The sequence below is a fragment of the Perca fluviatilis genome, chromosome 2 (assembly GCF_010015445.1).
Source record: "Perca fluviatilis chromosome 2, GENO_Pfluv_1.0, whole genome shotgun sequence".
Lineage (NCBI taxonomy): Eukaryota > Metazoa > Chordata > Actinopteri > Perciformes > Percidae > Perca > Perca fluviatilis.
Genome location: NC_053113.1, coordinates 15,269,224 through 15,281,533, shown reverse-complemented (window position 1 = coordinate 15,281,533; position 12,310 = coordinate 15,269,224). Strand labels below are relative to the sequence as shown.

The 12,310-nt window shown below is 40.6% G+C and overlaps 1 protein-coding gene across 1 annotated transcript in view; it reads left to right on the top strand.

The window, feature by feature from the left end:
* Positions 1-12,310, top strand: part of brip1 (BRCA1 interacting protein C-terminal helicase 1) — a 94,465-nt gene that overhangs the window by 382 nt on the left and 81,773 nt on the right. The window contains exons 2-6 of the mRNA XM_039821859.1: positions 639-741; positions 1,330-1,441; positions 1,643-1,864; positions 3,848-3,996; positions 5,276-5,425. Coding sequence (XP_039677793.1) covers positions 649-741; positions 1,330-1,441; positions 1,643-1,864; positions 3,848-3,996; positions 5,276-5,425 — 726 coding nt within the window. The 5' untranslated portion in view covers positions 639-648. The remainder of the gene's footprint in view (positions 1-638; positions 742-1,329; positions 1,442-1,642; positions 1,865-3,847; positions 3,997-5,275; positions 5,426-12,310) is intronic.

Here is a 12,310-nt window from a genome sequence, read left to right as displayed (position 1 = left end):
AGCTTGTGAGTTAATGCGTTGCCGTAAGTGACAATGGCTTTAGTCACATTAACGTTACACTGTGTACAATGTGTCTGTATAATATTTAAGCAATAGCCCACTTGAGTCCGTGATATGTTGTAATTGTATCACAGCTAATGGGCGTTTGTTCGGCCTACCCTTGCAGCTAGCACAGGCTATTTCTTTCACTTAACGCTAAAGAAAGACACACCGAACAAACTAGACCAGCAACTAACCGACCGAGGCAGCGGCAGTACAACTCTCATGAGGTAAAATTAGTAAAGTTTTTGTCAATGGAGTCTGGTTGCGTTGAAGAGATAACTGCTTCCGTTTCCCTGTCGGAAAGGGCAGGCTAAAGCAAGCGGTGAAAATATTCATAAACTTAAAGAGATACTTTGCCGATTTTAAACCAGGCATGTATCATCATGGTACTGCAATAGCTTCCCTCTGTGGCACCAGCTATCAGTTTGTTAGTGTAACGTCTTTTTTTCTCAGAGCGGAGTAACTTATTTTACAAAGAAATTAGATGTCATAGACGTTGTATATGTTTTTTTTTATTTTTTTATCACGGCTATGAACCAATCAGATTGCTTTATTTGAGCTATCCGTTTTATCATAGTATCATTTCTGTGGTGCAGGAACAGGAGCATGGCTACATCCTCAGTGGAGTACACCATTGGAGGGGTGAAGATCAACTTCCCTTGCAAGGCATACCCATCCCAGCTGGCTATGATGAATTCCGTGAGTAAACCCTTTGCCACTTAATAAACTAACCAGTTAATGTTGAGTGGACTTGCATAGCATGTGGGCCTGCTATAATTTAAAGGGAATTATTGGGTTGCCATACAAGTAATACTATGGTAGATAGGCAAACAACCATTCACACACAATACAACACACACACACCGGCAATTTAGATTTTTCAATTCACCTAACCTGCATGTCTTTGTGCTTTGGTCAAGTGGTCGAGTCCCACGCAAACACAGGGAGAACATGTAAACTCCACACAGAAAAGCCCCAGATGGCCTATTAATGTCAGTAGATATAAAATCATGCATTACTGTCTAATGGCACAGATTGATGCAGTATGTGGAACCTGAGTCAAACCCTTAGTTACTGAAGGTAAATATGATAGCTCATATATAATTGGTGAATAGAGTATACAACCTGTTTATGCCTTGGATTGTGTTGTGGGTTGTTGTCTTTAAAATGATGCACGAAAAAGGTACATATACCCTCAGAATGAAAACACCCCACTAGTACTTGAAATCGTGCAATACTATGTGTGAAGTTGTCATTTAGTGATTGTGTCTGTATCTTTTACTGCAGATCGTACGAGGGCTGAACTATGGGAACCACTGTTTGCTGGAGAGTCCCACAGGAAGTGGAAAGAGCTTGGCTTTGCTGTGCTCGGCTCTGGGATGGCAACGGGCTCAGTTTGGTATGTCTGCTCTGACTGAGGACAAAGAAACCGAAAACAATTGTATAGGCATGTAGGCCTACTTGTATCCATTAACAAATGAAAAAGCTTTGGTGCACAGATAAATTAGAGCAGAATTGTCTTATGCAGGCAGTGTCACCTAGATGTATGGCCTATAGCAGTCACTGATAGTTCTATCTGTGTTTCATTGTGTGTTGGCAGCTAAACTACAAGATGGAGGAAGCCTTGTGGAGAACAAGAGCCAGTCAGATAAAAAGTGTGGAGACTATAAGAAGTCAGATGTCGCCACCCCCTGTCGGTGTGTGTGCCACAACAATGCCAGCAGTACCGCGGCTACAATAGCAGCCACACCTGCTGTTGTGGACCTCACCGTGTCACCCTGCAAAGACACGGCACAGCCGCTACCTCCAGCCCCCGAACATAGTAAGTCCTTCATTTTCTTTGTGGTAGCATTTGAAACATGCTTAACTGTTCTTTTTGCCTGAACCAGTCTCCCCCGAAGCACAATTTAAAATAGAGAGAAATTTTTTTTTGGTTTTATTTTACTGGATTCACACCAAATGTACATGTAAACGAATGGCGTTTTTCCATTACATGGTACCTGCTCGACTCTACTCGGCTCGACTAGGCCGCCGTGCCCCGTCCTCCATTTTCTGTTGCAGATTTAGTACCACCTTGTGCCTGAGGCGAGCGTGGCTGGTCGTCATAGTGACGCCGCAGTAAACTGCCACGACCTAACGCGACACACAGAACGTCGAAGGTGTGTTGTTTTTGACTCTCGGCAGGTGGCTGTTGCCACAGCCAGAAGACAAATTTAGTTTCAAAAGAAGCTGGAGGCAGCAAAAAAAAAGGCGGATTTGTTCAAGACACCCCCCGTCTGTCGCTAGCAGTGATGACGCAGTGATTAGTGACGATTCTCTCCTACCAATCGGTAGTCTGCAGGTTCTCACGTCACCTTTTTGGTATCGCCTGAGCTCGCTTGGAACCTCGACGGAGGTTGCAGTGAGCAGAAAAAGTGTTGTTTGGCAGTACTTTCAGTCAAAAGAAGGCCATTCAAGTCGAACTATATGTTCAATTTGCAATGCCGATTTGTCTCATGGTGGCGAGGACCCTAAACAATACACAACATCACCGCTGTTAAAACATTTGCGTATGAAACATCCGAAAGAATACGAGTTGTGCATGAAGGAATCTACAGACAGCAGCCAAAATGCAGCATCTTCAGGTACGGCAAAGGAAGGACAGTCCCAGCTAAAAACTGGTGTTAACCAGACGACCATTACCAGCTTTGCTAGCCCTACACCGAACAAACGTGTTAAATGTGTTAATGGACTGAGGGTGGGAGTAGGATTCGGTTTCGGATTTGGCCGAATCTTAACCAGTGGATTCGGTATTCAGCCGAACCCCAAAAATCTGGATTCGGTGCATCCCTACTTGTGATATCAAATAAAAATAGCAATTATTTGTGGTTTTATATTTCTAGTTAATTAGTAGTTTGATTTGTGGAACTTTCTCCATGCTTTGACATTAAAAAGTCTTGTTTCTGTTCATCAGGGTAAAAAAAAAAAAAATCCTGATTACTTCCACTCCGATTAGGGGTGTAACGGTACACAGAAGTCACGGTTCGGTGCAAGTTTGGTACATGGTATTGGGAACTGGGTTAACATTTCGCCAACTGGCAAGCAACTTTGGTAAACTATTTTTGTTATAAAACTGTTACAATAGGCTATAAAACTGAGAAGCATCTTTTATGCTATGAAATTTAAAAATCCAAAATAAATACAGTAATATAAAAGAAAACGTGTGCGTTTAGAGGAGTGTTGATATGGCATATCTGGGTGATGTCGTCGAATAAGCTCTAACACGTTCTCTGTGTTTCCATTCACATACACAAAGTTGGAGCAACGCCGACACACCTTCCTCGTCTTCTACACAACGCTCTCTCCAGTGCTGTTGTACCTACGGGGAACCCACAGGCATTGTCTTCCAGTTCCAGGGTTTTTATTTGCGCTTGCCATAGTGTGACTGACTCGCACGCCAATCACCTTGTTGAGCTAAATGTCACTAAGGGCGTCCTGCTACAAGTTTCCCCACCAAACTTGCGCTTGTGAACTTTGGTTCCGTGCAACAGTCTACATACCGTGTATTCTGCGTGTGGCTATGTGCACCAGACCGTGACACCCGTACTGTTTTGTCACACACATAGCTCTGAGTGAGGTTCAACTGGAAAAAGCGGGATTGACCAGTGTTGGATTTTTGTCTCTCTTTTGTCTTTAGCATTAAGCAGCTGGTCTTAATCTTGTACCTCAAGCAATACATTTTTGCTGGTCTTTAATCTTACCATAAAATTAATTTCTGTTACTGTATCATACATTTCTTTTTTTTACCTATTGCACTGTGTTTTAGTACCGTTACCAGAGGAGTCGCAGCCCAAGGAACAGTCTATAGCCTCTCGTCTGTCTCAGAAGTTCCAGTCCCTCCTCGGCTCTGGCTGCGAGAAGGACGATGATTTCCAGCCAGATAAGAAACGCCTTCGCACTCCTGCCGAACACAAGGTCGATGCTTTGTATAAACTGTTGTACATTTATACTGAATGTACTGTATTATATATTTGACCCCGAATAGTAAAATATTCAATGCTGGGTGCCCGGATAGCTCAGTTGGTAGAGGTGGCGCCCATATATAGAGGTTTACTCCTCAACGCAGCAGACCCGGGATCAACTCCGACCTGTGGCCCTTTGCTGCATGTCGTCCCCCCTCTCTCTCTCCCCTTTCATGTCTTCAGCTGTCCTATCAAAAATAAAGGCCAAACAATAATCTTTAAAAAAATAAATATTCGACGCTTCGATCAAAGGAGCCTGATTCGACTGCCAATCTCAGGCGAATCTTCACAGAGGCGTTATGAAATGAGGGTCATGCCATTTTGGCTATGTCGGGGTGCTCAATGTCTGATTTTACATAGAACTACCTGTTTTCTCCAAATAAATAAATAAATAAATAAATAAATAAATAAATAAATAAATAAATATCAACATATAATGCTGTAAAAAAAATGTGAAAAGAAAGAAGCTTTTAATAAATCTTTTAAAAGTGCGTTAATAAATCCAACTGCCCCATGACAGATTTAATTTTCACTTTCCATGATCGATGACATCTTGGCGGCAGGGATTTAAACCTTTTTAACTGAAAATGTCTGGAAAAGAAAACCTAAAGCGGGGTTGCACTTTGAAATAGTAAAAGATGATCTAAAGTAAGATGCAAGTTGTGTGCCACCGCCTGATACAGGAGCCCATGGCAGGATCCGTCCACCCCAATGTTCACCAAATCCTGCACATCAGACCAGCAAGCCGCGGCTTTATATAGATTAAAAGGATTGTAAAATTAAGTAGAGAACGTACGCAGCAGGACAGCAGACTTTTGCTCTGTGCGTTCTGCTTCTTGTCACCGGTGGCGCGTGCCAGCTGCTGACTGCTTGAGTGACACGTGAGTGCGTGCTCCGTGCCTCTTTCAATTAATCTTCTCTACCCCTGCCCTGCACTACTTATGCAATAAGAAGCTACTCTTCTTTATGTCTGTGTCCAAATCAGTTGCATGTTTTCATACAAAAGGAGCTTGACACACAACCTTAGACCCGATAAGAAGGAGAAACGCTGCTACTTTTAAACATGATCAAAGACTTGGATATTAACAGGTTTTTGAATATGCGCAAACCGGAACCCCAGAAATATTGGCCGTTACCCCCAGAGGCCAGGTTGGCGATGGGTTCAGATATTGGTGGTTGAGTAATGTTAATGTGCAGCTCAGTGGAGTAAAGTTTCTGTGTTTGTTCCTCAGAGCTGTAAAAGGCCGCGTCTGGACCGGGGAGTGATATTCATAGATGATGATGATGATGAGCTGGGGCTGGAACATGAGCCCTCAGGTCCTCAGAGTTGGAGGTCCACAGAGCTAAACAGCCAAGCACCTGGTTTGTCCTCATCATGCTGTGTGAGTACACTGCAGACATAGATGCTGAGTTACACCAGTAATATGGCTTAACTGATACACTGGGGAATTATTGTCCATACATTTGGATAGGCATGTTTCAGAAGACATTTTGACATGTAACAGTAAAATATGCACAGTTGTCATGAAGGGGGTAAGTTGGCTATAGACCAGAGACCACAACTGTTTTTTTTGTTGTTTTTGTACCAGGCTGTAAACATGTTTAATTCTGCTGTAAAGTTGGCCATTTTAACATAGGGGTCTATAGGGATTGGCTCCCTTTTGGAGCCAGCCTCAAGTGGGCACTCTATTGGATTCATTTTTCAGCACCGGAGATTGCCGCTTGGTTGCAGCGGTATACCGGTTTTACAGGATGACAATTTACAGTTATCAAACCGTGTACATTTGCTTATCTACGGTATTGAAAAAGATATTTTATTTTCAAAAGGGAGATTTTTTTTACACATACTTTCATTTAAAAAATGGTTTCAAGTTTCAGTTATGATAAAGCGTTTGTTTAACAAAAAAAAATTGTGGAATCAATACCAAACAAATAGATCCACCGATTACAACTTTCTAGGCCGATTCCGATTTTCATAGTTAGGCCAGCCGATTCCGATTTAATTTTTTCTAACCACTTTACAGCACACGCAAATATTTATTTTCTATCGGTCTATTTTCTTTAATAGAACATTTTGCACAGAACAGAGACAATTTTTGGAACAGATCATGGATCACTATAAAATAGAACTATGTAAATTACTCCTGGTGTGGGATATTCACACACATCTAAAGGTCAACGTTAGAACCATTTCCTTCTTTTCACATCCAATATCACACTAAAAAATGTGATTTGGGTTTTTGGTGTCGTCCCTCCACGCCCTACTTTTTCCTTGCATGCGTTGCATATTGCAAACTTGTTATCTTCTGCACACACGCTGAAGAATTTCCAAACAGCTGACATGTTGCAGGTTAATTCACGAGGTTCGCTATCGGTGCAAGAATAGCGCGGACACGCGCTCACCGCTAGCGGGTACGCGCGACACACGGCGGAAAAGTTGAGAGAAAGGAAAAAGAGACTGCGTGCTGTCGCGTCCGTGTGTGCGTGCGCCCTTGAGAACTGTAACTGGTATAACTTATACGCCGGTCATGGCCGAGCACGTGAAAACGCTCCAATTCCGGTCACCGGCCGGTCTATCGGTGCATCTCTAAAAACAAATCAAATTTTATTGAATAGACCTTCCAAGGCAGACATTTTGAGTTGTTGTAGCAGTAAAAGAACATGTGTAACTAATTTTGTAAATGAGTTCAGTAAAATGTCTCAGTAAAGCCATTCCTGTGAGCCAGCATTTGCAACATCAAGGCTAGGTAAATTGGACTCCTCAATAAAATGCAGTCATCATGAATGTTATTAGTTACACCTGTGCTTTTACTGCAATGACATAAAACTTGATGTAAAAATATCTGCTGTAAAAAAAAAGGTCCAATGTGCACGCTGGGTCGCTTGTACGGTTCACCAAGACATTGAAATGAAATGGAGCCGTCCTTATTGTCATAAGTTACACATGTGCTTGTCCTGCTATGAGATGTCTGTTGTAAAAGAAAAATAATTACTTTATTAATCCCCTTTGGGTAAAGGTCTGTTTTACCAGTCGGTGTCATAAAGGGCCCACAGAAACACAGATTGGTTAACCCTCTCATGGATGTTGTTGGTCAAGTAGATTATAGCTATTTTTAGACCACAGATTTTATTTTTATTTTATCACTATGTCAGCAATGGGGTCAATATTACCATTCACTAACACCACTGGGCGGCAGTATACACCACCAAATTGACAAACACTGTGGTTAAAGTCTCAAAGATGTATAGGCTTAGAATGAGACAAATTTGAACATTGCACATACGTTTTTTATAAGTTTGTTTTAACAGAAGTTAAAGTAAATACATGCAAGGTTGATTTAAACGGTATACTAAGCTATATTTCCATAAGGTGTGTGTGTGTGTGTGTGTGTGTGTGTGTGTGTGTGTGTGTGTGTGTGTGTGTGTGTGTGTGTGTGTGTGTGTGTGTGTGTGTGTGTGTGTGTGTGTGTGTGTGTGTGTGTGTGTGTGTGTGTGTGTGTGGGAACAGCTGTTATTAGATAAAAAATTGTTTTTATTTATGATATTCTGATTTATTTTACATGAAGTCAAATGATCTACAGATTATCCATTTAAGAGATAGATCTGAGTGGATTGGATCAACAACAACAAAAGTACAACCGGAATTTAACTTATAACTATGTTCATTATCGATTACTCTGACTAATATTTTAGCGGATCCATTTTTTGGTCTATAAAATAAATAAACAAAATATATATATATAAAAAACGGTCCTTTCCAAATGATAATGAAATTTCATGCTTTTTCCGACCATCAATCTAAAAACCAAAGATTGTACGTTTACTATCGTGTATATATATCCTCACATTTGAAAAGCTCATAATGTTTGGCATCTCTGCTTGAGAAATGACTGAAACGATTAATCAATTATCAAAATAGTTGCTGATCATTTTCTGTTGATCCTCAATTAATTGGCTAGTTGTTCTAGATTTAGGCTCTAGATTTATTACAGGGCTGTTTATTGGACTGCATTAGTTTGAGTTGGGTGGGGCAAATAAACCGACAACAGAGTGTATTTCGGAGATGCGTTGCTGCAGTCAGACCCAATCAATCTAGATGCATCAAATAAAACAATCTCCTTAAAGGTATGTAGAGGCTGTTTTGGGATAATTTGAATAATCTATCTTCCTAAATAATCATAATTATTAGACCCGCTCAGCCATAGAATGCTGTTCAGAATGCAGATCTCAGGAATGGTTGAACTCTCACAACTGTGTTTTACCTTGCCACAGGTGTGTGGCTTGGATTTAGAGCTGTGGATGGTTGGAGGTGGAAAAAGAGGAGGAGGGAAAGTGAAGTCGAAAAAGCATGTCCGTCTCTGGTTTCCCTGCAGCTACATGACCCCGGCTCCTTTGTCCCGCGAGCGCTGACTGACGGCCTGAATGGGGCCCTTTGAAGCAAGCTCCAGTTTTAATTAAGAGGGTTTGCCTCGCCTGGACCGTTGATCTGTGAAAGCCACGGGGATAAATATTGAATGGGGTTCACCCGCTGGTTACTGCGCCCGAGGGATAAACAGGTGCTTTGGAGGGCAGATATTTGCCAGGGCCCCCTACCTGCAGAGTGTGGTCATATTGGGAGGGGGTGTTTGGTGTCATGTCTTCTGAGGTATTGGCTATTGAAGCCCACCCTTATTGGAATGAATTCCAAGCCCTTGAAAGCTGTGGAATGAGGAGCAAATTGGCATCCAGTGAAGGCGCCAGTGATACCTAAGTGATCCACTGCCTTCGGCCCCTCAGTGCCCTCTGACTGGCCCCCCGGAGTGTGAGATTTCCATCTCTCAGGTGTTGGCAGGGAATACAGCAACAGAAGCCTACCTGTGAATATTCTGAGGTGTTCAGTAACACCACTGACCTCTGTTCTGTCAATTCATGAAAGCTTTAGCCATTGCATACACTTACACCTGGTTCACCTACACCTGGTAGTGTAGGTATACCAAGGAAACTTAGTAAACCTGTACTTAGTAAACTTGGTATACTTGAAGAAGCTTAGTAAACCTTAAAAAAAAAAAAAAAAGACGTAGTACACCTGTCCTGTACAGTGTACCTGTAAATGTGTGTTTTAATAAGAAAACAATTCCCTCACTTAACTTTTGTTTTAAAGACAAAGCGAGGGCATTCTCATTGCTAGTGGCACCCAAGGAGCAACACCAGTGGAATTGTCTGTGCTGAAAGAACCAGTATGTTCTTGTTGCGAGCAGAGCTGGTGTCCCGTTTGCCCCTTTTGCCAGTTATCTACATTCCTTTCTAGGGGGTGTCTGCTCTGGGCTGCGGGGCCAGGCTTGAAACTTTGTTGTCCTGGCATCTCGGAAGGCAGGCGCGTAAAAGGATACTCTTGTGTCAGCTGTTTCCTGCTGCAGCTTTTGACAAGGGCCCCTATTCATCAGCAAGCCCTTCTACACTGCCCCAACCCCCCCCCCCCCACTTGCCAATGAATAAGTAATTATTGGCCATCTTGGGGCAGGATATTTGGATGGCTCTATTTAATGTGGCAGTAGCAGGTAAGGTGATCGGGCCCAGGGCCCAGGCTGCGGAGCGTAACTGTTCCAGAGGAGAGAGGTAACTTGAACTGGTGTTGGGGCCCTGCAGCACCTCTGTTTATTTTTCACATGGGCTCAGGGCTCGTTATCCCTCTTAACTCTGAAAGACGGCTCTCTAAGGGCTGTCTTTGGCCTACACTCCATCACACATTGTAATATTTGATGGGCAAACATGCTTGGAAAATCTGAGCCACCGGGTAACTCAAGCTACTCATCTGTCATCAGAAGTGCTACCTTCTGAGCCGCATCATAAGTTGCAATGCGTGACAACACATACCATTAATTTTTACTTGGAATCATTCAGGTAATTTGTTGAGGATTTAGGGATAAATTTGTTTGCCAAACTTGTGAGTTATGCTTATTCAATATTAACAAAAATATGGTAAAAACTGAAGAAAGGGGACACTTTTATTTATATATTTTTTTTTTATTTCGTCTAAAGTAGGGCTCCCATAATTCATTTCATTTGAATATTTTGGAATTACTTATGAGTTTAACTTAAATAACAATAACAAAAGACAGACTTTTTGATGATTAGCCAGCTAGCTGCAACTACGTTGTATGGATCTGGCTTTGGGTGCCTTATAACATTAGCTTTTTAAAAATTACAGATGTCTCATAGTTTGATTCTTGTTGGAAACATTTAGGATATTGTAATACACAACTTAACAAAATATATAACATAAGTATAGTCTTTTTTTTTAAGACATTTAAATGTGGATATGCCACATATTATAGCTTTAAGCACAGTTTATTTAAGATGACACAAATTGGGAGACTGTAGATTCTCATTCAAATCAGCATTATGCATAGTAAAAGATTCAGTGACAACAAGCAATTTCTAATCTTTTAGCTCGTGCCTGTGGCTTCTTTTTTTTTTTTTTAGAGCTTTATTTAAGGTTTTACAAATTACAAATTATAGGCTACATTTAAACATACATTAAACAAACAACAATCAATATAAACAATACAACAATTACAAAAATGTAACTAGTAAAACAAATTAAGCTTAAAGTGTGTCCAGAGTATGGAGAGTCTCATAAAGTGCATATAGTCTTTTGTAAAGTGCATGGAATATTTTATAAAGTGCATAGAGTGTTTTATAAAGTGCATCTAGAGTCTTTCATAAGGTGTTAAAGTTCACAAGTTCAAGGTGTCCCAAGGAAGGAGCTGTTTTTTATCCATGGTTCTTCTTCTCTTGAGCTCAGTGAGAACTTGTTTACACACATCGTCACTGTTAATGACAGTCTGTTGTGTAATCATACAGCATCGCGTTTTCCACAGCTTGATGGCTGTGGCTTCTCCTCAGTCATCAATTGCAGTCTCTGTCCTTTTCTCCTCTACAAACTTCTTTGTACATATGTGTTAGTACATTGTTACTCATATGATCACTTGATAAATCTCCCTTTTTAAAACCAGGCGGCCCAAACTTCACATACACTTCACACATTTCAAGAGCTCCCTTGCTGTTGTTAAGTCTTTGATTATTCAATTTTAGATATTCGAATAACCTCAGATGTGAAACCCTCCTATTTCGATCTTTGGACTCCTAACTAAGCAGCCAGGGAAAGATAAAGCCGTCAGCCTCACTTTTGTCTGCTGCTCCTTGAAAAAGCTAATAATTTCATCCCAACTCATTTAGTCCCTCTACTTATAGATCACACTCAAGATCATTCTCAGTCCTTCAAGTGATTCACAGTCATTTATATTTTAATATAAACCGTTACCAAATGAATATCCTTGTTCAGGTTTTCCGCAGGGTCTTAAAAGTCTAAAATTTCAAAATCAATATTTTAGGCCTTAAAAAATTCAGTTTTGTGTTCTATGTCTTAAATCATTTTAAACCGGTCTTAATTTTCCTATGTCCATGGAACACTACCTCTAGTGCTCTTTTTTTATTTTTATTATTATTATTTATATATATATTCCGTGGTTTTGAAGTTTTTTTTTTTCTTTTCTTTCAATAGTCCAAATATAATTTTGCTGTATTACGACTACAAATGAAACCAACATGCAACTTATATTGCAGCCAATCAGCTTTCCTGGTGCGAGTCTTTTGGATTGTACCACAAACATAAAACTGATTTTATTCTTCAGCTATGGGGAAGGGCAAGTTTAGCGAGACTTGGCATGATTAAAACTGAATTTAGGGCTTGGTTGATGTTGTGATAAAGGTCTTAAATTATAATTCATAATGGTCTTAAAAAGGTCTTAAAAAGTCTTAAATTTGACTTGGTGAAACCTGCAGAAACCCTGTTGTGATGTATGTGAATCATCTATCCACTGGTTGCCAGAAGGATGCAGAATGGACTCTAACTTTCATTCAACCTTTTATTTAACGAGGAAAAGTCCCATTGAGTTACAGTAACTCTTCTCCCAGGGAGTCCTGGCCAAGACTGGTGGCAAAAAAGTTTCAAAATACATAAAAGACAGGACAAAGCTTACATTCTACACCACAAATCTCTGTACATACACTATACATACTAGAACACAAACGAGACATTACACTTAACTTGAGCTAATACAGACATACAACTTAACATTTGATTTTAATATTGCTTTTTAAGATGTATATAGCATTCAGCAAGATCTTGCTGCTACCCTGTTAATATATTAGTTTCCTGTAAGTATTTTCACAGAATTTACATGCACCTACAATTTTAAAAGGAGAGGATCAGTTTAAACAGAATT